Raw genomic sequence first — 24289 nt, forward strand, 5'->3', positions numbered from 1 at the left:
TGGTGTCGTTCTTGGTCACTCGCTGCCGCCTTTCCTTCGATGGGAGCTCTAACTTCTATAATAAAATGTGGTAGAGCACACTTAATACGCTTGACAATTTAAGGGAGGAAAAAAAAATCCTCTAACATTCATCTCCAGATGTGGCCCAGACTGCCTGTAGTTTCATTGGTCGGTCACCGCTTACCTCATCGCTTCCGGTCCATATAAAAACAAGAGCAAAGTCCTCTCCGCCGCCCCTTTATTTTCACAGTAGTTAAATCACAAGCAGAGTCTCTTTACATCAAAAATTGTAAATAAAAGCAATGGCCACTGAGAGGAAAAATTACATCTAGTTTTAAAAAAGGTTTTAATTGTAAACGCCTAAATCCATTTGTCATGAAAGACAATTATTGGCTCATAATCACCTTTAACCTACATGATTATCACCGATAATCAAAAATGACAAATCTTTCCTATGAAGTACGGGGTAATTTGTTCATATTTCCATTAAGAGAGATAAACATAGTCACAAGCTGTGTATAGTTTAAGTTAAGGGACCGCGTTGGTTCACACTTGGCTAGTAGCATTTTATCTTACACCAGTAACTGATTCGGAAACCCAGGTGACTAATCCACAAAACAAGCAGTGACGGACTGGGTAAGGACAAACACGTGGCATTACAGGTGGGTCACACCCAGGTGGCACAGCTCAAAACAACGGCATCCATTCCATGTTTAAACAACTAGCATAACCACAGCCGGTTCACAATGCTTAGACTTTTTCCCAGCCATAGAGAGAAGAGGGCTGCGGTGACTGACAGGTTTTCGACCAGTCAGTGTGACCAGGGGGCGGGTCTTAAATGCCAAGACAACTGGGCAACTAGATGAATGCCATTGGGAATGGAATTTGGAGCATATATGAGATGACAGTATTTGCAGGCAGGACTGATTGGACGAAAGGAGACTGACACGCATATGGACCAATGGGGTTAGGAATCGGACGAGAAGGCCCGGTGTGTGTTGGGGAAACGCTGGGAGCTGAAATCGGGGTCCTCTCTCAGCCTCCTCTTGATGTCACTCTTCACCTGAGGCCATTTAAGCATCACTTTAAAAATCAATATTTTATTTTTTTATACTTATTTACCATATAAATTCTAAATTCATATAAAGCAGACTTAAGACACTGGCTCTGCTGAGCAGACGCTCATTAGGATGGGGCTTAACTGTGGGACGATACCTGTTCCGCATAGGCCTCCTGCAGCTCAGGTTCATCCAGCTCCCCCTGCAGGCTCTCTGGGGTAGTGACAGGCTTCACCCCAGCCGACCTGGCTGCCCTGTTCACGGCCTCCGACAGGGAGAGATGGGGGCCCTCACCCTGCGTCGTCTGACAGCAAAACAGGAAAAGGGGGGGCTTCACGCGGTGCATCCAGGCAGGCCTCGCCTCAGCATGGGAACAGCAATGGCCACAGACCAGAGCCTTTTATGGCTAAAGCCACACCTTCGCTCCATTGCCTGAAATAATTGCAGCTTAACAAGGCGCCGGTTCGCCATTCCCAGAACCCCCCACGTAAGCAGCCCCACGGAGGCCGTCTTTGCAACTCGCAGTGCGACAGACGGAGAGTGCCGTCCATCTTGGTTAACAAGCCCTGTCAGAAATGAACTGCTGGCACCATTAAGAAAAAACCAGGAATAATTTCCTGGATGATTAACCGGCTCCCTTAGGAGAGACACGTGGAAAATACAGCTATATATTGAAGTGAAAGGTATTATGGGTAGAGGGGCGCCGACCCACTCACCTTCCGGCGCTTGGCAGGCATGCCGTGCAAATAGGCGTCTGACAGCGGGGGCTGGGCCTTCATCTTCCTCTGGGACAGCAGGTCCTGCCGAATGATGGGCATCCACTCCTGGCGGCGAGACAGAAAAACAGCAGGCCGTCAGCCTGACGAACTTCCGACAGCGTGAGGATAGGGCCAGCTCAGAGCCACGGGCGACGTGATTGGCTGTCATGGCAGGCCCCAGAAGAGGGCGCTGTTTTTGTAACTTTAACAAGGCCCTTAAAAACATCCTGGCTAACACATGGGGAAAATCCCTGCATGGCGATTAGCTATGAAACCCAATGAAGTTTAGATCTGCATAATGATTGTACAGGATGGTGTTATTTTCTGATGAAGTCGAATGTGAAAATGATGCGATAAATATGTAAATAACTGTCACTAAATAATGACTGTAGCTGAATACCAGTACTGAAAAAGTCAATAAATTAATACAAGTTTAAACTGCCATCACCTGGCATCAGTTGAAAGTATCGTACAGAATATCGCTCGCCAGAAACAGATGAAAATTCAAAGGTGATTACGATAAAGTCGAATATCGTAAAGCGAGGAGCATCTGTATATATAAAGGTCTGCATAAGGTCAGAACGGAGACCTTACTGGACCACCATCTTACTGGAGGAACCGTGGCCGCCCAAGGCTCCGCCTCTCCCCCAGGCTCCTCCCTCCCAGCGGTCGCCATGGCGGCGGCCCCAGCAGACGCCCCTCCCGCTTCTCCGGACGCAGAGGCCTTGTCGGCCGTCTCCCGGGACGATGCCATGGCCTCTTCGGCCGTGGTGGCGGGGGTCGGGGACAGGGTGTCCTCCACCTAGTGGAGAGGGGGCGGAGTTACAAGACAGAGGGGTCAAGGGATGAGGGAGCAATAGGCAGCAAGATGACCTTAAACAGAGATTTTACTATTAACTTTATTAGGTTAAAGTTTCACGAGAGACGTTCCTCCAATCCACAGCTGCAGGTGGAGAGTCACACACTCACCTCCATGCTCTGGTCCACAGACTCTACAGGCAGCTCTGACTCCGGCTCTGTCTGGACAGGGGCCTCGCTCTATGATGGGGGGGTGTGGGTTAGTATTTCCCATGTGTTTGGGGGGGGTCAGCGTGCAGCGGGAGAGCTACCTGGGTGCGGACAACATAATGCAGAATCTGGTCCTCCACGATGGGGTTGTGCTCCAGTATGACGTGGAGCCTCATGGACATCATGCTGGTGAGCCAGTTCACCAAGCTGGGGTTCACCTCCGCAGACATCCGCCTCTGCAGCCAGGGGGCAGAAGAGGGCTGTCAGTGCACCAGACCGTGGGCAACGAAAGAAAAAAAAAAAAAAAACACTTGCATTCCTCTCCGTGTCTGTTTACATTACTTCCCCATCAACTGACAGAAAAAAGGGAGGAAGTGATGACAAAAGAAGAGAATGACCAGAGGTGTAGGAGAGGGGGAAGAGAGGGGGCAAAGACGCTTTTAATAAATGGTCAGGACAGATAAAGATGGGGATGGAGATGTAGATGAAATGGGAATATGATGATGGATGAAAGGAGGACAGGGGACTTAGGGAGGGGTGGGGGGTGTTACAACGCAGCACAAATGAGGAAGAAAGCTTGTCGGGGGGGTTGTTTACTGACGATGCAGTAACTGATGGAAGAAAGGCAGAGGAATTAGAGAGGGCTGGGACAGACGCAGAGAATCAGCTGTTAAGTGAGGAAGAACCTTTCACGTGAGAGACAGGAAGAGAGAGAGAGAAGGGGGAAGGAGAGAGAGAGACAGGGAGATTCACTGACAATGCGGTGGTTGATGACGGCCGTCAAGGCCCTCTCCTCCCCTCGTAGGCAGTACAGATTGAGGGCCAGGCACTCAAACAGGCCCTGAGTGCACAGGAGCAGCAGGCGGGGGCCGAAGGTGTGGTCTGAGGGGACAGGAAAGGGGGCCACCTGCCAATTAGCACATGTCGCTAACATTCTAGCACCACTAAGGAAATACAAGCTGTGGAACATAGAACAAAGTAGAAGTGAACAGAATGTGTAAGTAGCCGAGTGTGTGCGGAGGAGGCGGGGCTGCGGCCGATTGGCCAGGGGGGCGCGTGACGCCGTACCTGTGCAGCGCAGGATGTGCGTGGCTATCCGGGAAAACTGCTGCCTGAGAAAGGACACGTTGGTACGCGTGATGTCCACGCCCTCCCGCACGGTCACAGTGGACTGCAAGGGGACAGGGCTTAATGCACGATTTACACACACACTGCAAGGGGACAGGGCTTAATGCACGATTCACACACACACACACACACACACACACACACACACACACACACACACACACACACACACACACACACACACACACTGCAAGGGGACAGGGCTTAATGCACGATTCACACACACACTGCAAGGGGACAGGGCTTAATGCACGATTTACACACACACTGCAAGGGGACAGGGCTTAATGCACGATTCACACACACACACTGCAAGGGGACAGGGCTTAATGCACGATTCACACACACACACTGCAAGGGGACAGGGCTTAATGCACGATTCACACACACACACACACACACACACACACACTGCAAGAGGACAGGGCTTAATGCACGATTCACACACACACACACTGCAAGGGGATAGGGCTTAATGCACGATTCACACACACACACACACACACACACACACACACACACACACACTGCAAGGGGACAGGGCTTAATGCACGATTCACACACACACACTGCAAGGGGACAGGGCTTAATGCACGATTCACACACACACACTGCAAGGGGACAGGGCTTAATGCACGATTCACACACACACACTGCAAGGGGACAGGGCTTAATGCACGATATACACACACACACACACACACACACACACACACACACACAGTTCTGACAGGACACCGCAGCAACATTCACACCAAATCGAAGAGGCCAGCGATTCCAGCATATAAACATGTCAACTGAACAAGCCTTGTGGGTTCTTTTTTTTTTTTTTTTATGGTCTGCCAGGAGGCGTACTTACAAAACTCTCAGCGATGTACTGCTCGAGTCCATTTATGAGGTCCTCAGCGGCACTCTGTGGGAAGAGGCAGACGCGTGAATCACCCTCTGATGCGCTTGTGAGTGACACCAAGAGCAGGCCGGACCTTTTAAGGCTGGAATGATACCAGCGGGGCCGTGCGTTTACAAAGCGCCGCATGGGAGTCGGCAGTGTTCAGCGGCCTGAGAAATGTACTTCTGACAGGAGGGCAAAGCAGTAAAGAGCAGGAAGGGTGACAGGAGAGAAACAGCCAGGTTTAGTAAAACGGAGTATGTCTACAGCTAATAATACGGAGGTAGAGCAGAGCAGTGAGAAGTCAGCAGGAGTTCAGGGAAAGCAGTGAAGAGGAAGGGAAAGGTGAGTAGATGGTGAGTAGATGGTGAGCAGATGGCAGGGAACAAAAAAGTCACAAGGAAGCATTACGGCAGCATAATGAGTATGGATAATGGAGTAGCCAATGGGAAAGGAGCGAGCAGACCATGTGACTAGAATGAGTGACAGCCATGTGCAGGACAGAGTGGAGCAGGGTTGCCCAATTCCGGTCCTGGAGGTCCAGAATACAACAAAGTTTGCAGATTTCCCTGCTGAAACACACCTACTAAACCCAGTAATTAACTGATTAAGATCTGTTTGAGCAGGGCAACCCAAGTAAGCAGGACCAGTAAGGGGCATGATAAGGGGAGGGGAGCACTTACGGCGATGTTGGCGTCGCTGGGCTCCCCGCCGTGCAGGTAGTGCTCCGTGAAGAACTGCGTGAGCTGCGGCTGGATGCGGCTGAGCGGCTGGTGCTGGCCGTGCAGAAGCAGCACCATGTCCACCATGGAGAAGCTCTGGCACACCAGAGACAGCAGGTCCCCGAAGAAGCCTGGTGCGGGAACAAAGCACACATCCCTCTTACACACGCGCCACGTGTTACTCCGATTCGATTCACAGACATGTGGCAGTCACATGTGACCAGGAGCCAATGAAGACAAAGCCAATGAGCAGGTGACACTCACGCGTGATCAGGAGCCAATGAGAACAAAGCAAACACGTGTGCCCCACACTCCCACGTACCTACAGCGTCTCCCGAGCCGGGCGTGAACAGGTTGGTGGTGTGGGAGAGACGCTGGATGAACTGGGCGATACTCTCCGTGCTGTTCTGTGAGGCCCCCAGAGAGCCCATCATAGTGGACAGCACACCCTGCACGATGCCCGTGAACAGCTCCGGGCTCAGCGTCTCGGCGGGGCCGCCCCCCCCACCGCCGGGGGCGGAGGCAGGGCCAGAGGGCGTGGCTGAAGGGGGCGGTGCGGCCGGGCCTGTAGCAGTAGGGGGCGGTGGCTGCTGACTGGCCGGAGAAAAAACCGTCTGTCCAGACTAAAGAGAGAGTAAAGGGTGATAAATATTAGATACATTAAGAACAACCATAAACTTCATTATCAGTATAAGTAACAAACCAACCTGTATGAAATCTGTCATTCCCTGGATAAAAGCAGGAACCCCAGGCAGAGTCACAGTGATGGAGGGCGCCCCCCCAGGACCCCCCGCCGCAGCGGCTGCTGCTCCCGCCACCCCAGCAGCCCCGCCCAGGAGGGAGCCCAGAAGCTGGGCCAGGTTGCCCTCAGGGGCGCCCTCTTGTGGCTGGGAGGTGTGGCCAGTAGAGGCTGTACTGGTGGTGCTGGTGGAGGTGTTGGCAGAGGAAGTGGGGGTGGAGGAGGAGGTAGAGAATGTGAAGGAGTGGGACGATGAGGACGTGGAAGCAGGGGCCTGCTCTCCTGAAGGAGGGAAGATTGGGGGAGTTAAGCAGCGAATGGAAGGCAGGGGTCTCTCATATGCAGTGCATTAACATGGCCACCAGGGGGCCCCGACTCACCCGCATGGACAGGCATGAGGAGCTGGCCTACGAGCCCACTGATCATCTGTGTGAGCGGGGAGGGAGGCACAGGGCCGGTCTGGGGGAGCGAACGAGCGAGAGATTAAACATGCCCACACGCGTATGTCCTTGCACAGTCTACTGACGATTCCACAACAATTACCTGCCCTGACTGCTGCCCTCCACTAGGGGGCACCGTTGCCCTCAGGTTGATAGTAGTCCCCCTGGTTCCCAGCGTGGGCTGGGGGATCCTGGGAGAGAAGGAGGGCCGGGTGATGACCACTCTGGCCTGGGGAGGGTGAGGAGCCGGAGGAGGAGCAGCGGAGTCTGTGCCTGCGGCCGACCCAGAGCTCGTCTGCTGCTGTCCGGCAGAGGCTGCGGCTGCCATGGCAACAGCCTGCTGGGAGATTTGGTGCACTATAGCCTGCATGAACTCCGGAGGTAGCCCAGGGATATGGACGGGGGACGTGGTTCCTGGAGAAAGGAATGCCGCATCAGTCCGGTATGCGTATACCCTGCAGGACAGGCATCATCGAGGCAGACAGACAGACGGAGATGTCAAAGTGACCACGGCCAGCTGGGTCTGTATACTAGGTTCAAAGCCCAACCTGCTAAAACACACACACAGAGCATAGAATACGAGCATTATTCAGACTCCACAGGAGAGTAAGGGCCACCAGAGAGGGAACGCCGCTCCCCCTAGTGGTCAGTGGAAGCGGGGCGTGTTGTAGGGCCAGGTCGCTTTACAGCAATGTCATTGGTGGCCGGGCTTGCAGGGTACAGCGCTCGAGCCACACAACCCCACAGGACTAGGTGGCACCCGTCCCGGTGATTCAGCGGGTATCGGGGAAGGAGGAGACCCAGAGCACTAACCGGTGTGTCCAGCCCCAGTAGGGTTTGGCTGTCCCGTGGTCTGAGGCCCACTACCGGACTCTGCTAGGGCACACAGACAGACAGACACACAGCCTATGAAACAGAGATTCACGCTGTGCGCACACGCGCGCGCGCACACACTCACACGCAGTCAGTGAGCTACACACATTCAGTAAGTTACACACAGTAAGTCCCATGTTTCTTAAACCTTTCCTTTCAAGAAGTAGAAACTGGAAATAAACCTTTTAAAAGGACAAATTCACAAGACTGGGAACGTAAGAAAGGGAAAGGCGCACCATCCAGGTTCATCTGCATCATGACCACCGGCTCCATGGTCTGGTGGGTGATCCTGATCACCCTTGGGGCACTCTGACCCTGTCCTGGCTGGCCATTGGCTGGAGTAGACTGCTGGGGCGGAGCCTGGCTCTGTGTCGGCTGCTCCGATTGCCCGGAGGCAGGAGGAGACTGCGATTGGCCCTCAGCTGCCTGTCTGCCGCTGGAAGTCATGGTCACCGTGGTTCCCAGGTTTATCTGCTATTGAGAACATCGGGGGAAGACGGGGCAGCAGGGCAATGACTAGAGAACCATGAGACTGGCCAGCAGGATCACAGGATACAGAAAACATCACGCTACCATTAGCCACAAGTGGCGTCAACCCACCGGGATGGGAATGTGGGGTACCCCCCCGGGAAGCAGCATGGGGGAGCTGTAGTGGGACAGGGGCCGCACCACATGCAGGTGCCGGGGGGGCGCTGTGCTGAGGTTGCAGCGGAGGTCACTCAGGGCCACCAGAGCGTTGCCGAGGAGACGGAGAGCCTCGGCCACCAGGTTGAGGGTGCGCTGGTCCTCCTCCCTGTCCTGCGTCTGAGAGACAGCGACGGGTGTCAGAGCATCAGTACTGGCGTGGTGAGTGACAGCGGGAGGGACGCGGTCAGGCGGCGCGGCGGGGGGGACGCGGTCAGGCGGCGCGGCGGGGGGGATGCGGTCAGGCGGCGCGGCGGGGGGGACGCGGTCAGGCGGCGCGGCGGGGGGGCGCGCTGAGAGGAACGTGCTGAGGCAGCACCTACATTGTTGTTGTAGTCGGCATTAGCGGCGGAGCCCAGGATGGACTGACTCCTCTGCATGAAGGGCTGCAGCCTCTCTTCCACACGTCGCAGCTCTGACAGGACCCGCAGCAGCTCAGCAGGGCTGGGGTGGCTGCAAGGCAGGGGGGGGGGCTATCAGGTGATGGTGGTACTACTTAGGGGAGGCTCTTCACATGGACCCCGGCCCATTTACGAAGGGCTCAGCTCCAGTGCAAAACACTCCCCAACGATGAAGCGGAGGACCCATTTCCGCCAACACGGCCAATTGTTAGCATAACATCCTTATTACCAGCCCCCCTAATCCACAGTTAACAGCTCACAGCTTCGCCCATTATGTCCCTAAACGCACTGGAGCCTTTCAAAGACCTTTTTCTCGAAATCTCCAGAGGCGGCTAGATTGCAGGAATTTTAACAAGCTGCCCGGCTGCTCGCCAGACTGGTGCTTTAATGATTCTGGCATGTCTCCATGCCTCGGGGGCGGCCAGGCGTGGGCCCCGCCCACTTAGCCGTTAAGCCGCCTCCTCCCCGGGGGCCGATTACATCACCGCTAATGGCGGGCCGCACCCTGAAGAAGCAGGCCCGGGAAAACAGAGCAGGAAGACGCCGCTCACTTGGGCCCGGAGTACGGGGGTCCCTCCGTCTGTGTCGAGGAGGAGGAGGAGGAGGAAGAGGAGGCTGGGGCTGCAGGGGCAGGAGGCGAGGAGGTGTCCATGGGCTGCGTCGGGGCTGAGGAGGAAGTGGCCGCGGATGATGCTGAGGGGGCAGAGTCCTGCTGAGACTGGGCGTCGGCGGGTCGACCCTAAAAGACAGAGCGTGTGGCTGTCGCTATGGAAACGGCACGATTTAAACCAGCTGTTCGGGGGGCAGGACAGTTATTTCACAGCCTGAAATAACCTCTAATGATATCATTTAAATGTACATAATGTAGGAAAATCACTGTTACTGTATTACTGTAGCATTATTTTTTGCCACAAGGTGACAAGATACCAGATGACAATTAAAGGACATGGAAGGTTGCCATGAGCGGAAAAGCGTTCCACAGGGGGGCGCCGCCCCACCCGGCTTCACACCTCGAGCCGGTGGATGAGCGAGTCGGTGTCCCTCAGCAGGTTCTCAGCCAGCAGCAGCCGCAGTCTCGACTCGCTCTGCACCGTCTGGTCCACGTTGATGTGCACGTCTACGGAGCCATTGCTCTGGCACGGGACAGGAGAAGACGGGAGGGGAATCAGGGCGGCCATTCCCGAAAGGAGGGTCTGAGTGCTGGCGCTCCATGAAGGCCACACATATACAAATACGGTATATATAAAAGGTTTCAACCAATCAGACCTACACTCCATGCATGCCACATCTACATATGTAACGTCTCAGCCAATCAAATCCATGCTCCACTCATACAACACACACACACATACATATTTTATATATGTATCATATATATATATATATATAAAAAAACACGTCACAGCCAAACAGATACACGCTCGATGTACGCCACACACTCGAGGTCTTACCCCGGTGCTGGTGCTCACTCTGGTGTTCCGTCCAGCTTCTCCGACCCCAGCCATCATCTGCTGCACTGACATCTGGGGGGGTTATGGATTAGGGAGGGAGGGCATGACTGACCGGAATCCTGCACCGCAAGCATTATTTATATCTCTCGGTTTGTATATTGCTTATCCCCTGTTCATGTGAACCCGCAGTGTTCAGGTAAAAAAACTGACTCCAGGTCCCCCAACAGCCCCCCAACCCCACCACAAAATGTTCTCCCACCTAACTCTAAGCACACAATATATAACACATATTTTAAATAGCTTGTGTAACACAACAAGTGACACAGTGTGCTTGAAGGTGTGAAGAAATCAATATGCAAGATCCCCCAACAGAAGAAGAGAGGGGCGGAGGGGGTGGGATTCGAACCTGCAGCCCTGGAGGTGTGAGGTGACATCGCCTCCCACGGTAGCCAGCCGGATATAAAGCGCTCACACCCACATTCGCATAATAATGACGGCGCACAAATGGACGGACGGACGGGGAGAGAGAGGCAGGAGGACGGAGTACGAAGCAGAGGCCCACCTGGATCTGCTGTGGGTCCATGATGTTCAGCGGCAGGTTGAAGGTACCCAGCATCACGTAGCTGTTGCCGTTGCGGTCGTGCACGGCCCCCTGGGAGGAGCCGGCCGAGGCCGAGTGGGGGGGCGGGGACACGCCCTCCACACCCCCCGCCACCCCAGAGACCCCACCCCCTCCACTGGCAGAGTGGGTGGTTTGAGGGGGGGCCCGTTCCACCAGGTGAATGACTTTCCCATCTACATCTAAGAGCCAGGAAGTAGTACATCAGAGGGATGCAGGAAAGAGAAGATGCAGTTATCAAACGGCAATTTGCTGTCCATCCATCCATCAATCTACCCAACCACAGTTTTTTGTATTCAGCAATAGAGTTACAGGGGACACAGAACACAAGACACCCTCTACGGGATGCCAATCCATCACAGGGCACTCACAGTCTATGGGAAATTTAGAGACACAGATTTGCCCGGCCACATTTCTTCTAACTGCATAAGGAAACCAGAGCATCCAGAGGAAAATCGCACATCACAGAGAGAACTTAGAAATGGCCGACACACACTCACACACACACTCACACACACACTCACACACACACTCACACACACACTCACACAGAGATTCGAACCCACCCTGGAGGTGTTATGCCACAGTGTTACCAAACGAACGTCTTGATACTGCGATATTTACACCACACACTCATCACCAACCTACACCAACTGTATATATATATTTTTTTTATATAAGCATGATACTGATACCAATAACAACAACAGATGGTTGACATGGCAGCTTTTTTTAAGAATGAAATGCCAGGAAGGTCTGTCTCTCTGGTCTCCTTCGCAGGCTTTGCTCCCTCCCTCGCTGCTAGCCTGGAAATCGAAGGCCTCTGCACTCACTGTATTCCATCAGGGTCTTCTCATCCTGCAGCACCCGGCCCTGGTAGATGAGCCTCTGCTTATCGGCGGGAATCTCCACAGAGGCCGCTATGTGCTCCTTGAACACCTTCACGGTCCACTGACGGGGCAGAGAAGCGGTTACCGCTCGACTGGACGGCAAAGTGCCGTGACACCACGTGCAGAAAGAACTGGTCATCAGACAGTATGAGTCTGGCCACCTGTCTATATAACAGCATTCATTTAAGGTAGATTCTGGGGGTTTGGGGCCCTGGGCTAAAGTCTTTGTTGGGGGTCTACCTACAGCACAGGTGTCAGACTCCAGTCCTGGAGGGCTGGAGCCCTGCACATTTTTGGGTTTCCCCTCGATTAACACACCTGATTCAACTTCTTGTGCTAATTACCACATTGCTGTTGAGCTGAATCATTTGTGGTGGAACAGGGAAAGAACTAAGCTACACAGGGCTCCGGGCCCCCAGGACTGCAGTTTGACACCCCTGACCTACAGTATAAAATGAGGCTGTAACAAAAAAATAATAATCTGGGGCCCTGAGTTATGGCCCAGGTTAGCAAATGCAAGTCCATGACTGTTAGCATTAGACACGTGATTACCTATAAGCTCTTCAGAGTGCAATACAGTTAATACAGTTTGCAAAATGTAGCAATACAGAAATCATACACCAAAACTACAAATGGGAGGCAGACAGCTTTCATTACTGCACTTAAACTGTTAAGAAGAGTCACTAGAAGCCGTACCTCTCCACGGACAGTGTAGCTCCTGCTCTGTGAGTCCAGGGTCTTGACTGTGACCTCTATACTGCCCACCTCGGCCATACCTGTCAACTTGATCACTTCACTCTAAAGGGCAGCGTTAGAGTAAAACAAATGTGATCGGTTTCGTTCACACTCCAGCGAAGCCTGCAGTTCTCGGTACTTCCTGCCCAATGACACATAACGATAATCCGGCCTAGATTACTTTTAACCACTAACACCCAATAAGTCAGTTGGTAAATACACTAAGTTACAAGATCCTTATAATACATATGCAGGAACGAAAAAAGTGCTTTAACTGATACACTCTACGGTCGGCAAACTGGTAAATCAACTGCGCAATCCTGTCTACATCTAGAAGAATCCCAAACCACAGCTAAATCAGAAAGACCAGAAAACCAGGCTGTTTAAGTAGGCAAATATACTGACAAACTCCATAGCGAACAACAGTACCGCAACATTATGGTAAGACACTGTTTAACACTGCTGTAACAAAAATACAAAATTTGATTATGAGCTTGACGATTCTTAAATAGGAAAAAAACTGACAGACACACCAACCGCGCGCATGCATATCTATAGACATATACGTAGCCTAGCAAAGCGTATCAATACCTTCGTGTTTTTTTTACTCTTCTCCCAAAAGATCTACGTCGTCGTTAAATGTCAAAATCACTTGCAGAGTTCGCCTAAGCCGTCACGCTCGTCTACAATAAAGTATGCCGCCAATATATTCCTGTTTTCCGGTAATAAACAACAAACTATATTATTACTCCTCTGTGATATGCTACTCATATTCTGACTGAGTCGGTATTAGCTTTTTTGTAAGAACGCGACACCGCCGCGGAAGGACCCCTCAGTCTCGCAGGCCGCCTGTCTATCGCAAACGCCTGAATCCTGGCCTATGTATCGTGGGATTGCATTAATTTGGATGTGTTCAAGTTTTGGAGGAATTACCACTGGGCAGGTATCCCGCATATTGGTTTGGGTTCAGGTTAAGCAATAAACATTCGTTCTGACTCCTGTGGGAATACGCACAAAAATAGTTTAAAATGTCTAAATTAAAAAATAATTGATGAATGATGACACAAAATCTGAAAAACTGACACTTTAAACTCTTTAGGCGACTCGGGCCAAGATTTCTAGCTTGTATAAAACCGTTATCTTGCCTCATATATGAATTCATATGGCCTTCGTGATCCATCTTCTGATTCGAAATAGGATAATATATATTTATTGAAAAATGCAAAGCATTCATAACAACGTAAGTAGTTGAAAAAGAAATGAGGAACAGCAGAGGTGAAGTATGATGAAGACACACCCTTGTGGCATGACGTTGTGAAACATCGCACGTCATAGACAAGGCCAATTCTGTTACCCAACTCAGGGCTCATAATAAGGATGATTATTATTTTCCATTTCAGTTTGTACCCAGACTCTGATATCATTCTCTTATGATCTTGTAACAAATGTGTTTGGTTATAAAATCTCATGGTTTATCACCTTACTATTGCTTCGGTGAGTAATAGCATAATATATTCTCAAGACACTTCGAAATTTACTTATTAGAATTGGTCAGTGGTGACTCAGTGGGCAGCATTGTGTCACACCTCTGATGCTGGAGTTTAAAATGCCAGTTCTGTACGTGTGTGGAGTTTTCCCCTAGTGTTGGCAGTGGTTGTATCAAGCCAGGTGCCTGATAGGGAACAAGCTGGGCAGAATGCCAGCCAATTACAGGCCTTCAACTCATGTACTGCAAACAATTCTTCTTCTAATTGACTGCAGCTCTCTCTCCCTTCCTCCAGACACACACGAGGTTGTTTGCTCCAGTATGCAGTACCTGCTCCCTCCTGCAGGGGGATCCATGTGAGTCGGAAAAGCCGCAAAGGCAGGAAAGAGAAAGCAAGTTTGGCAAGCAGACGATACGGCTGCTGTAACAGTAGAACCCCCCCACCCGGAACCAGACTTCCTTCCACGTAATTCAAACCTTCCTGCGACCTTATAAAACGGCGGTCATCCCCCACCCAGGACAGCTGAGGTATCTTCCAGCATTTATAAAATATGTATCTACCTCCGTGGATTTTTATATGAATTGGAAATGCTCGTGCAGAATTGCACTGCAATGCAAATTCCTACTTATTGCTAAGTAGGTGGTGCTTGTGTGGTACAGGATGACTGTGGATCTGCTCTGAAGGGTCTTCCTCTGGGAGTGGGGGGGCTCCCACTCACTGCGCATAAACATTTAGTCTGAGCTGCAGGCTGTCCAGGAGGTGCCTGTCAGTAAGTGGTAAGATCATGCTGAACTTTGATCAGTTGGTTTACTAACAGCGGGGGGGGGGGCCTTGTCAGTCCCAGCAGGCATATGCGTGTGTTGGCATCCCATCCGAAACTCTGTCCCCTGTCACAGATGGACCAAGCAAGTCCTGCTGACAGCTATGTTTTTATTAGTCTTTTTTTTTGTTATCTCCATGTCCTGGATCTCATAAACCCCACAAACGCAAACCTGACTTTTCTTCTCGATCTTCCACACGTGCCGAAGACACCCGGTGACATCTTCCAGTGGGTATGTCGCTCTCCGGGCCCAATGAACGCGGCCACAGATTGGCGTTTCACAGTGAAGTACAAACATCCAGGAATGGCCGGTCTGTCACGGAGACAGGAAGATGGAGACCTCCCCAAACATAATACTGAAGTCACGCACACATCCTCCAATCAAACAGCCTGCTCTGCAAGCCCTATGGGTGGTCTACCCGGATGTGGTCGTGTCTTTAACCATGGGAGTTACTTTACAGAGGCCAATTTGGGTCAGTTACGTCACTGTGTTTTACTCTTAAGGGCGCTGCTTGCATAACCCACTCTCAGGGCATTAATGTTTGGTTTTAAACAGCACCTGCCTCCCATCCTGTCATATCAGGGGTGGTGGCTTAATGACCAAAATCATTGTCAAAAGCAACCGAAAGTGTCAGAAATATACAGTCCATTATAATGAGGAAAGACTGGGCCGGGTGCCATCTTTAAGGTCAGTGAGATAAGGACGCCAAAGAAGCCTGTAAACAATGACAACAAGCATGCCGAAGTACCCAGGGGCCTCCTGTTATCTGTGAGCTACCCAGGGGCCTCTTGTTATCTGTGAGCTACCCAGGGGCCTCCTGTTATCTGTGAGCTAATCGAGAAAACATTCCAGTGCCTCCATGTCAAGCATATAAGGCAAACCAGCCTTCATGTACAATGCATGGAGAATAAGAGCCAAAAGTGTCATCTGCTGGATTCTGGAAGCTTCCGTTCCGCACGTCTGAAGTCCGCCAGTGTAGAAACTGAACAATCAGGGGTGTTTTAATGCATGGACTTCTGCAAAAAACAGGGGCCTCAATTAACCTTGTTTAACAAAATTACCCCCCCTCCCCCCAGCATGGGAGGCCCCTGCCCATAGTAATGTGCCCTTGTCAGCAATACAACAAAGCAAAGCGGAAGAAGTTACGTCTGGCCTGTTTTATATATAAAATGGCTGTTTATTCTCTAAATGTTCGTCACATGGGCATAAACATGCGTCACCGCGAACTGTAAACCGAAACCGAATATACAAATAACGCATGAATCACGTATCCTGTGTTTTAAGTGCTCTCCTGCCTGCGGGCATGGAGATAATGTTCCTTCCATGACAAGATGAGTTTCCCGGCTGATACACAATGTTTGTCTTCCAAACGGGGACATCGGAAACAGAGCTCTCTGATTGGCCGACGGAGGGAAGGAATTCGGCCAGAGCGGCGGGTGCGTGAGACTGCTTTGTGGGGCCGCTAATGCGATGGCAGAAACTCCCTTTTTGGAAAAGTCAGAACTAGATACCCATCTCACTTCTTTCGTTATTGTTTCTCTAAAACCCTCTAAAAAAAGAAATGTCTGTTTACACTGTTAAAAAAAGCCATAAAGTAAAAAAGAAAATGGTTGTAACCTCCTGAAGGCTGACTTCACTCTGGGCGCAGCGTAAAACTTTGGGCCCCCTGACAAAATATTGCCTTGGGCCCCCTGTGGGTACATTCTGCTGAGTGGAGGGGCCCATTCTGTCATGGTTTGCCAGTCTGTCCAGTCCACGCCCCAGGAAAACCTAAACACCCACCCCCACGATTGCAAAACCTGGGGATAGCTCTTCACTTGGTTACAATACGCCTGAAATCACACAGTATCCCACAATGCACCTGGACCCCCCACCATGACAGTCCGTGCCCGGTCGGTTTCCTTGTCTCCACTGGCCTATGTCTGTGTGGGATGCTGAGAAAACAAAGGTCGGCTAACTGAAAATGCAAAAAAAACTACAACAATGATAACATGCATGATTTGACAGGGCAGCATGAGTAACATGGAGCAATGGCCGCTGCCTCGTTGCGTCTCCTTTTGCGTCTCTCCTCAGCCCCGGCGCCGCAGTTATGTGACGCTGTCAGCTGTCTCTCACTGCCCCCCTTCACATGGACGTTTGCTGCCTAGTGAGTGTCCTTTAGCAGCGACTGGTAAAGATGCGACTGTAGGAAGCGGGGATAGCAGTCTGTGTCCAGGAGCGAGTAGATGCGGCGCTGGGCGGGACACAGCGAGCTGCGGGAGGGGGCCTGTAGCAGCTGCATGGTCAGCTCCCTCGTTTTGCCATCCAGGTTGACCTGCAGGGGGCAGGCAAGAGGCACGGCATCACTGTCAGGGAATACTATACACAAACTGGGGAACACATAGCAGGGGGATCAAGGTAGAGAGATAGGGGAACATCCCAAAAGCCAAAGGGGGGGGGGGCACTTTAATATCCCCAAGGAGATATTATGGTGCAAAGACAAGCAGACAGACACAAACAGAGAGACAAACAGGCCGCCATTACGTAGGCAGACATGAAGTCCGGTGTACAAGGTGGACTAACAGGAAGCCCCTCCCACCCCAACCCCCCCGTCGTACCTCTCTGGACGCCCCCGGCTCGATGTAGGTGGCACATATGTCCCGTGCTCGCCTCTGGAGGCTGAAGTTGGTGGAAGAGTGCCGGTACTGTTCACAGGCCAGGTAGAACTGCAGGTTCTCCTCGCTGAACTCCGAGCGCAGGAACGCCCCGAAGACAGACTGGCCAGCTGCAGGGTGTGGAGGGGGTGGGGGGGGCGATGGGGTGCCAGGCGTGTCAATGAGCAGCTCAGGAACACGCAAAGGAAGCACACGCAAAGGAAGCACACGCAAAGCAAACACACACACACACACACACACGCACAATAAAACAGCACTGTGCGATGTGAGAGTACCTCAGGCCAGAGCAGAAGCAAAACAACCCCCCCTCGCTGAAATGGAGTCCCCAACGACATCTCGTCTACAGCCTCATAAATAAACACATAACTTCATTCCCTCTCTGAGGTTCCTCACTTTATCGCTCTCTCTCTTTCTCTCTCTCTCTCTCTCTCACACACACACCATCCTCTGCTCCAACAAAGGGTTGTGACATGTTTTGCTGGAGACCACAAGCGTGGGCGGCGAGAGAAAAGGGGGGGGGTCGTTAGCCGATGCTAACCAAGTAATTTACGAGTCGCACCATTATGTGCTGGGGGGCCCATTGGGAGCGAGGGGCTGCCTACATGCTGCCTGCTAGGATACCGTGCTGGGAGGGGGGCTGAGGAGAGGAGATGCTGTGGACACATTAATGCTGGGGAGTGTGGGGGGGTGCGCTTAATGCGGCTGCACGGAGTGGATGCAGATTCTGGGGGGGTAATACAGGCAGGATGACACAAAGTCATGGCTGGGCCCCTGAAAAATTCTACTGAATGGCCCCCATCTTCTCCAAACCAAGCCTACTGTTACCCACACTCATGAGCGCCCCCTAATGTCTGACCTCCTGAAAGTCTTCCCTTTTCTCCCCCCCTACGTTTGGCCCTGGAAAGTGATTTATTAAGTGTTTAAGCTTTATACTATATTAAAAAATAAATAGAAGTGAGAGAAAAGCTGCGAGTATACGGGCATCGGGACCTTGGGGGATTCTCGCCGCTGGGCTGCGGAAGTCACACACAAGCAAACGCACATCCATTAGCTGGGTACAAACAGGCAGCTCTGTAAACAAGGTGATGCCTGTAATCTGACTCCCTGGGGAACGGCGGCCGGGAGAACGGCCCGCGGAAATCGCCATCCCACCGAGAAGCGGAGTAAGGAAGCAACTGGAACTCCCACCATCTGGAATAACTGGGCCTTCGTTATCAGGCCAGGAACTCCGGGCCGGGTCCCTCGAGCCTCTGGATGTGCCGAATGAGAGGAACATCGCCGGAGGACAGGTCGCCGGGGTTCTGGTTCATGTGAAGGTTCTAGAAAGGCCTCAGAAAGAGACTTCCTCTCTACTGAGTCTCAGGCTGGCCCCCCTCCCCCCAAAATTAGTCCCCACAGCTGGCTGAGAAGCTAAAAGCTCACTTGGGCCAGAGATGGAGAGAGAGAGCAGAGCCTGAGAGACTCTGCCAGAGCAAGCGGATTATCAGTAAGCGCTAAATTCACACATACGGAGAAGGTCGTTCTGAGAAGCTGAAAAAGACGCCGTTAAAGTTCCCCTGCCTGCTGACGTCACTGGTCATAGTTCACAGTCGTGATGGTGCACGCCCAAAAAAGCTAGAAACATAATCTCCTACTGTAGTGCCACAAATCACAGATTCCCAGTTTACAGCCATTAAGTGAACAGGAGCTCAGCTCTGTGCCCCAGTGCAACCGGAGACACAACATTTTTTTGCCTGTTTTTATCCCTTGAAAGAACAAGAAAAAAGACAACTTGTTTTTCTACATATCACACAACCGATCGTCCAGGACCCCGGAGAGATGGAGAGAGATTGAGGGGTGTTGGGGGGGGATGGGAAGGGTGTGCTCGGTGTCATAGAAACCAAGAAATGACCTTAAACTAATCTGGGAAACTCGATTTTGCCCTTTAAAGGTGATATGCAAAGTATATGCGATTGCTTGAAAGCCTGCCACTTGTTTATTGAGTAAGAGTTTTTCCAGAAACCAGTTTAGCAGAATCCATGCTGTCACAAGAAGCATGTGCCACACACGGGCCGTGGTGTCGCCGACGGCAAAGCCCCCCCCCCACAAAATGAGTGCTAGAAGCAGTCAGCTCCTCCCTCGGCTAGAATTAAGACCCAGAGGCTATGCTAAATCACGGCCAGCCTCAGCCCGAACCGCTTTCCCATTATAATTACCCCAGCCAACAGGCTTATTTAACAATCTCACAGAAACATGTAGAAATGGTGCCACCCGGACTGGTCTGGCGACTCCGTGCGTAAGGTACTGTGATTACGTCGTCAACGGGCCTGTTGTGCAATGAAGATATGGCTGAGTGACACTTCAAAATCAACCATGACCTAGTACTGATAAACTTTACGAAAGACCACTGGACGGATTTCAAACTGTACTGTATTTTGTGAAAACTTTAGCGTATATTTCATTGGTATGAGCAATAAGATGCACTTTGAACCATCATATGTTTTTCTAATTAGTGATGTACATTTAGGCAGCTTGTGTCATGTGACAGGGCACTCAGGATTGGGTCATGTGACAGGGCACTCAGGATTGGGTCATGTGACAGGGCACTCAGGATTGCGCACACATTAAATTAATGCAGAGGAGCTGCTAAGGTGGCGACCAGCAGTTGTGGAATATGCAAATAAAGGCGGAAGGACACTCACTGCGACTGGCCAGCAGCACATTCAGAGACTCTGCCCACGACAACAATTCCTCGCGGCTGAGGCTGGCGTTGCCGTGGCCGACCTGACTCCATTGCCGGAGGAATGGAAGGCGGGACCTCCTCTCTCTGGTCCTGCGATGGAGATACAGCCGTAGGTTTAGCTGGGCCCACAGCATACCTGCGCTGGCATGCGACCACTGTCTCACTGCTGCATGGTGGCGTGACATGTTTGTACACGCAGGACAATCTGGTATTTCAGTCCTATATTTCAAGATCTGTTTTATTGTTTCCTGTAAGCAAATGACATACTTCTATATGCTGAGGGCACGAAGAATGAATGAAAATGATCACTGCTTATGATTCCTGAACCATCATAAACAGATTTGTGCATTGGCATGCTTTACGGCTATTAAGAATTTTTTTTCTTTTCTTATTTTTGTTTCTTTCTTTCCCCCTTTTCCTGTCCTGTAGTGAAACACCTACAATTGTCCAACATATTCTTAACAACCAGCAAAACCAGAAAACTAATTCAATCCAAGAAAATAACAGCAACATAGTGAAATTTCTATCGTAGCAAATAAAGACCCCTTCTTATTTGATAACAAAGTCCTTCCCTGACGCGGTGTAACTTATAACCCCGCAGCTCCCACAATCCCTTGCCAATCTCACCTGCTCTCATTGTCTCTCTGCTCTGAGCTGACATGGGTTGGGTGTGGCGTTTGGTGGTTCTGAAACAGACCAGAGTGCTTTAGTGGCTTTTAGGGGCACCCAGAGACCCCAGTCACATGGCAGTGAGGGACACAGCCACTAAGAGAGAAGCAGCGGACGAAGAAGGTTACCTGTCCGAACAGACTCTTCAGGTGGAGTTTGGCTGCTGCTAGCTTGGCCCGAGCATGTTGTCTGTGGAGGGATCTGGTGGAGTAGGGGGCTGCTGAGGTAGGGGAGGAAATGGGGGATGGTCGCTCGCCTTCGGCTGTCCCCGGGGCCAGCTGGCTGTCACTGTAAGCCCGGCAGCTTTCACTAATGGCCCCCACGCCCAGAAAGCCATCCGTATGCTCCAGCTTCTCCAAGCCAGACAGGTTTTCCATGCTAACGCTGAGCTCTTTGACTAACTTTCCACGTTCCTGCCGCTGTGCGGGGGCCGACTCCTCCCCGGCCGCTGTGACCGCCATCCGGACACCCGGGGAGGGATCTTCGCCTGGGCACGGTGAGTAACTGCTAGCCTCACCATCTACCTCACAGCCTGGCTCGATCAGGGTCACCCGTTTCCAGGGCAGAAGGTCCAAGTCCAGCAAAGAGCCTTCGGAGCTGAATCGGCGCATGGCTCAGAGAGGGAGGGGGGTCCTGCGGAGGTCAGGGGCAGGGGGGGGATGGAGTGTGATGGACCAGTCACAGTGGGATCCGGGGTTAAGAGAAGCTAACGGGATAAAGTAACTGTGGCCGATAATTGGGCAGATGGCAGATATTAGGACCAGTGTTAGAGCAGATGGGCGGATCGAAGAGTTGAAGAGGGTAGGATTTAAATAAATGAACACCTAGAAAAAAAGAGACGGAATGTGGTGGCTATATAAGTAGATCGATAAAACAAAAAACGTGCCATAATATGCAGATTTATCGTACACTTTTATGTCTGCCATGTCTATGCAAGCACAATACGACGGGAGTGGCGACGGGATAACGACAAAGCGACAGCACACAAGATTCAAAAGTCACTACCTTGTGGCTTACAGCCAGTGAGATTCCTACTGCATATAAGAGGAAGGACGTTAAACATCGCGTTGCATTTAAAACACTCGATTTACCACACTTACTACACCCACTATCAATGTGGAAATCGTGTCGAAACAGATATAACTATACACACACGTTCGTCTATCCACATACAACCAGTGCAAGACCAAGATCATTCTTTTCCAGCACTTAAGTCTCTGTGCTGGGTCTATAGGTAGGCAGACTGAAGTGACTGCTTTTTCTGATTTTGACCTTGAAATGTTGCCATGCATATCACTACCCTGTGTGAGAATGTTTTCTTGAAACGGCGTTTAATTGTAACGCAGCCGAAAAACGACAGTCACTAAGCTAGGATTAAAAACCGCAGTAAATGACATTCCACCGTAATTACATGAGCAGCCACACAAAGTACACTTCCAAAGAAATATTATATAACATGTTAATAATAATTAGACGAATCAGGTATGGCAACTTGTAAAACTAATTAATGAAAGCAACTCTCGTATTTTACCTTACAGTAATTCCCCCATCATTTTTCCACAGGTGGTTCAGTTCTTGGTTGTCAGTTCCCTGTCTCTAATGCGTGCTGATCGCCGGTTTTAAGTCGGTACACTTGAGATTTTATCTCTAGATATCGCACGCTATCCGACGCCGCGGGTTACTCGAGTTCTGCATTGGCATTAATCGTCGTTTGTCAGTGGCACCTCATAGATACAGTGCTTCTTTGTGATCGAGGACCGGCTATCCTTAAAGTTACGTTGATGTTTGTTTTTTTTTCCTATTCTGAGTTGCCTCTAACACTTGGAGAGAGACGCCCCGCGTCTTTTTGCCCCACCCATTCTAGCTGCCTCAGCTTGCCTCTCTCGCACGTCAGCATAGTTTAGGTGTGTGCTTGAAAGACGGGATAACCCGCTTTCTCTACAAAGTTTTAAGCCTTATGGGTTATATTTCACAATTCAAATTCATATATATGGAAGATGATTATTATTATTTTTTTTAAAAAAGAAAAACCTTTGCAAAGATGATCATATTTGACAGGATTTATACAAGTCACTCATATCAAAATTATGTAACTTTAAGAGTTTAAAGTGTTCTACATATTGAAAGGAAAAGAGCCTATGTAGAATAAAAACAATTAAAAACTGATAAAGCATAATTCCTTTTACGCTTTTGTTCTTTCGTAAGAAATGGGCCTATATTTGTCAATCGTTCAAATTGAATTTTAAACAGCTGTAAATCAATACAGTATACATTGGATAAATGTATTATTGACTACAATCAGGTGGGGCATTTTAAATATTTTACAATACTAATAAAAAATATTTTTTCAAGTAATGCTGTCGGAGGTGGTCATTTTCAACGTCGTTACCTATCTATCTCATTTAAATCGTCTGCGGCGCCATCTAGTGTTAAGTATACATAATATACAACAAAATGATCTAATCGCAGTAAAAGGGGCTTTGCCGCTTGTTTCCAAATAGAACATATGAAATATCAGTAGTTTCATATTGATAACATAATTGTTCCAGGAAAATGCGGATAACTAAGATTTTGTCATCTATACAATGTAAAACCCACTCACTGTGAATAAGTAATCAAAGCATATTTAAACTTAAGACTTCAGCTGATCTGTCAAGGTAAATTGTCTTCAAAAACGTCGTTGAATGAAATATTTAGAGCACGAGCAGTATAGAATAAATGTCGATTTCTTTTTCACTGGGTCCTTGCTTTCGCTTTATATAATCTACTCTCCTGCAGTCAATAAAATTGGCTCATTCGAGGAAATGTTTTCTGCTGAGGTTTTTCTTACAGTATAAGCTTTTTTTACTTTTTACATATTTTTTTCTTCCTGCAGAACTGCTGCGGTTTTTTTTTCCTGTTTGGCAATTTAATCCACATACGGTTGTATGGTTGGACTTGCTGAACTCGTCTTTGATGGACAATTTTTTAATCATATTATTGTAGCATGCGTCTCTCACCAGTACAAGCTGTATGCGCGCAGCACCGCCTGAGGAAATCCCAGCGCACCGCCCTCTTCTTCGCTATCATTAGCTCTCTCACATCACAAGTAATGTTAGTCCGCGTTTCTTGCTTGCTGATAAACCAAATCCATTCATTCTTCTTTTTTTAATAGCTGCTGAACCGTAAGTGGGATTTTCATGAGTAGATCTCCGCATGCCTGTAATTTGGCACGGAGTGACATTGCGGAAGATTTAAACGGGTGGGAGTGAAACCGGGCATCGTATCAGAAGTGGCAGCCTCTTCAATGGGCCTTATTGGTCATTTTCACATTACGAAAGCGTAAGTTAACAGTGAGAGACGTTGGTAAATTATGAAAGATAACTCCCGGTTGTGGTTTGACAGAGAGATGGCATAGCGGATGCGCGACCGGCTAAAAGTTAGTGTTCGGGACCCGGCATATCAACATACTGTCTAGGCAGTGCCAGGGTCGCATTTACTTCAGGTCTTAATTTAAGGGCAACTTAGCTTTTAATAGTTTAACCTTTTGTAACAAAATCCA

The 24289-nt window shown here is 50.2% G+C and overlaps 2 protein-coding genes across 10 annotated transcripts; both read right to left on the reverse strand.

The window, feature by feature from the left end:
• Positions 1-221: 221 nt before the first annotated feature.
• bag6l (BCL2 associated athanogene 6, like) lies at positions 222-13224 on the reverse strand. 6 transcript variants are annotated; one of them, XM_023809717.2, is made up of 25 exons: positions 12987-13224; positions 12357-12458; positions 11604-11721; positions 10714-10952; positions 10152-10223; positions 9711-9833; positions 9252-9439; positions 8623-8752; positions 8216-8419; positions 7852-8086; positions 7556-7615; positions 6846-7156; positions 6683-6761; positions 6271-6584; positions 5886-6186; positions 5525-5694; positions 4812-4865; positions 3893-3995; positions 3582-3706; positions 2926-3060; positions 2786-2854; positions 2427-2618; positions 1775-1882; positions 1216-1362; positions 222-1063 (listed from the first exon to the last, which is right to left on the reverse strand). In XM_023809717.2, exons 2-25 carry the CDS (start codon positions 12432-12434, stop codon positions 968-970), a joined length of 3651 nt encoding a protein of 1216 aa, XP_023665485.2. In that variant the 5' UTR covers positions 12435-12458; positions 12987-13224; the 3' UTR covers positions 222-967. The 6 variants fall into 6 exon arrangements, with proteins under 6 accessions (XP_023665485.2, XP_023665484.2, XP_023665483.2 ...); XM_023809716.2 differs by having other exon boundaries at positions 7556-7618; XM_023809715.2 differs by having other exon boundaries at positions 7852-8089.
• A 2635-nt stretch (positions 13225-15859) lies between these two features.
• On the reverse strand, positions 15860-23973 carry LOC111842776 (uncharacterized). Of its 4 annotated transcripts, none has more exons than XM_023809721.2 (6): positions 23748-23973; positions 20877-21572; positions 20707-20765; positions 20039-20169; positions 17301-17467; positions 15860-17017 (listed from the first exon to the last, which is right to left on the reverse strand). In XM_023809721.2, exons 2-6 carry the CDS (start codon positions 21357-21359, stop codon positions 16847-16849), a joined length of 1011 nt encoding a protein of 336 aa, XP_023665489.1. In that variant the 5' UTR covers positions 21360-21572; positions 23748-23973; the 3' UTR covers positions 15860-16846. The 4 variants fall into 4 exon arrangements, with proteins under 4 accessions (XP_023665489.1, XP_023665490.1, XP_072561880.1 ...); XM_023809722.2 differs by lacking the exon at positions 23748-23973 and adding an exon at positions 22280-22675 and having other exon boundaries at positions 20877-21381; XM_072705779.1 differs by lacking the exon at positions 23748-23973 and adding an exon at positions 22285-22674.
• Positions 23974-24289: the final 316 nt, after the last annotated feature.

Source organism: Paramormyrops kingsleyae, chromosome 23, assembly GCF_048594095.1.
Source record: "Paramormyrops kingsleyae isolate MSU_618 chromosome 23, PKINGS_0.4, whole genome shotgun sequence".
Taxonomy (NCBI): domain Eukaryota; kingdom Metazoa; phylum Chordata; class Actinopteri; order Osteoglossiformes; family Mormyridae; genus Paramormyrops; species Paramormyrops kingsleyae.

Coding starts and splice junctions, on each gene's coding strand:
- bag6l (XM_023809714.2), bottom strand. CDS start 12,434: ATGGCCGAGGTGGGCAGTATAGAGGTCACAGTCAAGACCCTGGACTCA. Junction 10,224..10,713: donor TGGACCCACAGCAGATCCAG/GTGGGCCTCTGC, acceptor TAACCCCCCCAG/ATGTCAGTGCAGCAGATGAT. Junction 8,090..8,215: donor TACCCCACATTCCCATCCCG/GTGGGTTGACGC, acceptor TGTTCTCAATAG/CAGATAAACCTGGGAACCAC.
- LOC111842776 (XM_023809721.2), bottom strand. CDS start 21,359: ATGCGCCGATTCAGCTCCGAAGGCTCTTTGCTGGACTTGGACCTTCTG. Junction 17,468..20,038: donor TGTGCTGCTGGCCAGTCGCA/GTGAGTGTCCTT, acceptor CACACCCTGCAG/CTGGCCAGTCTGTCTTCGGG. Junction 17,018..17,300: donor AGCCGGGGGCGTCCAGAGAG/GTACGACGGGGG, acceptor TGCCCCCTGCAG/GTCAACCTGGATGGCAAAAC.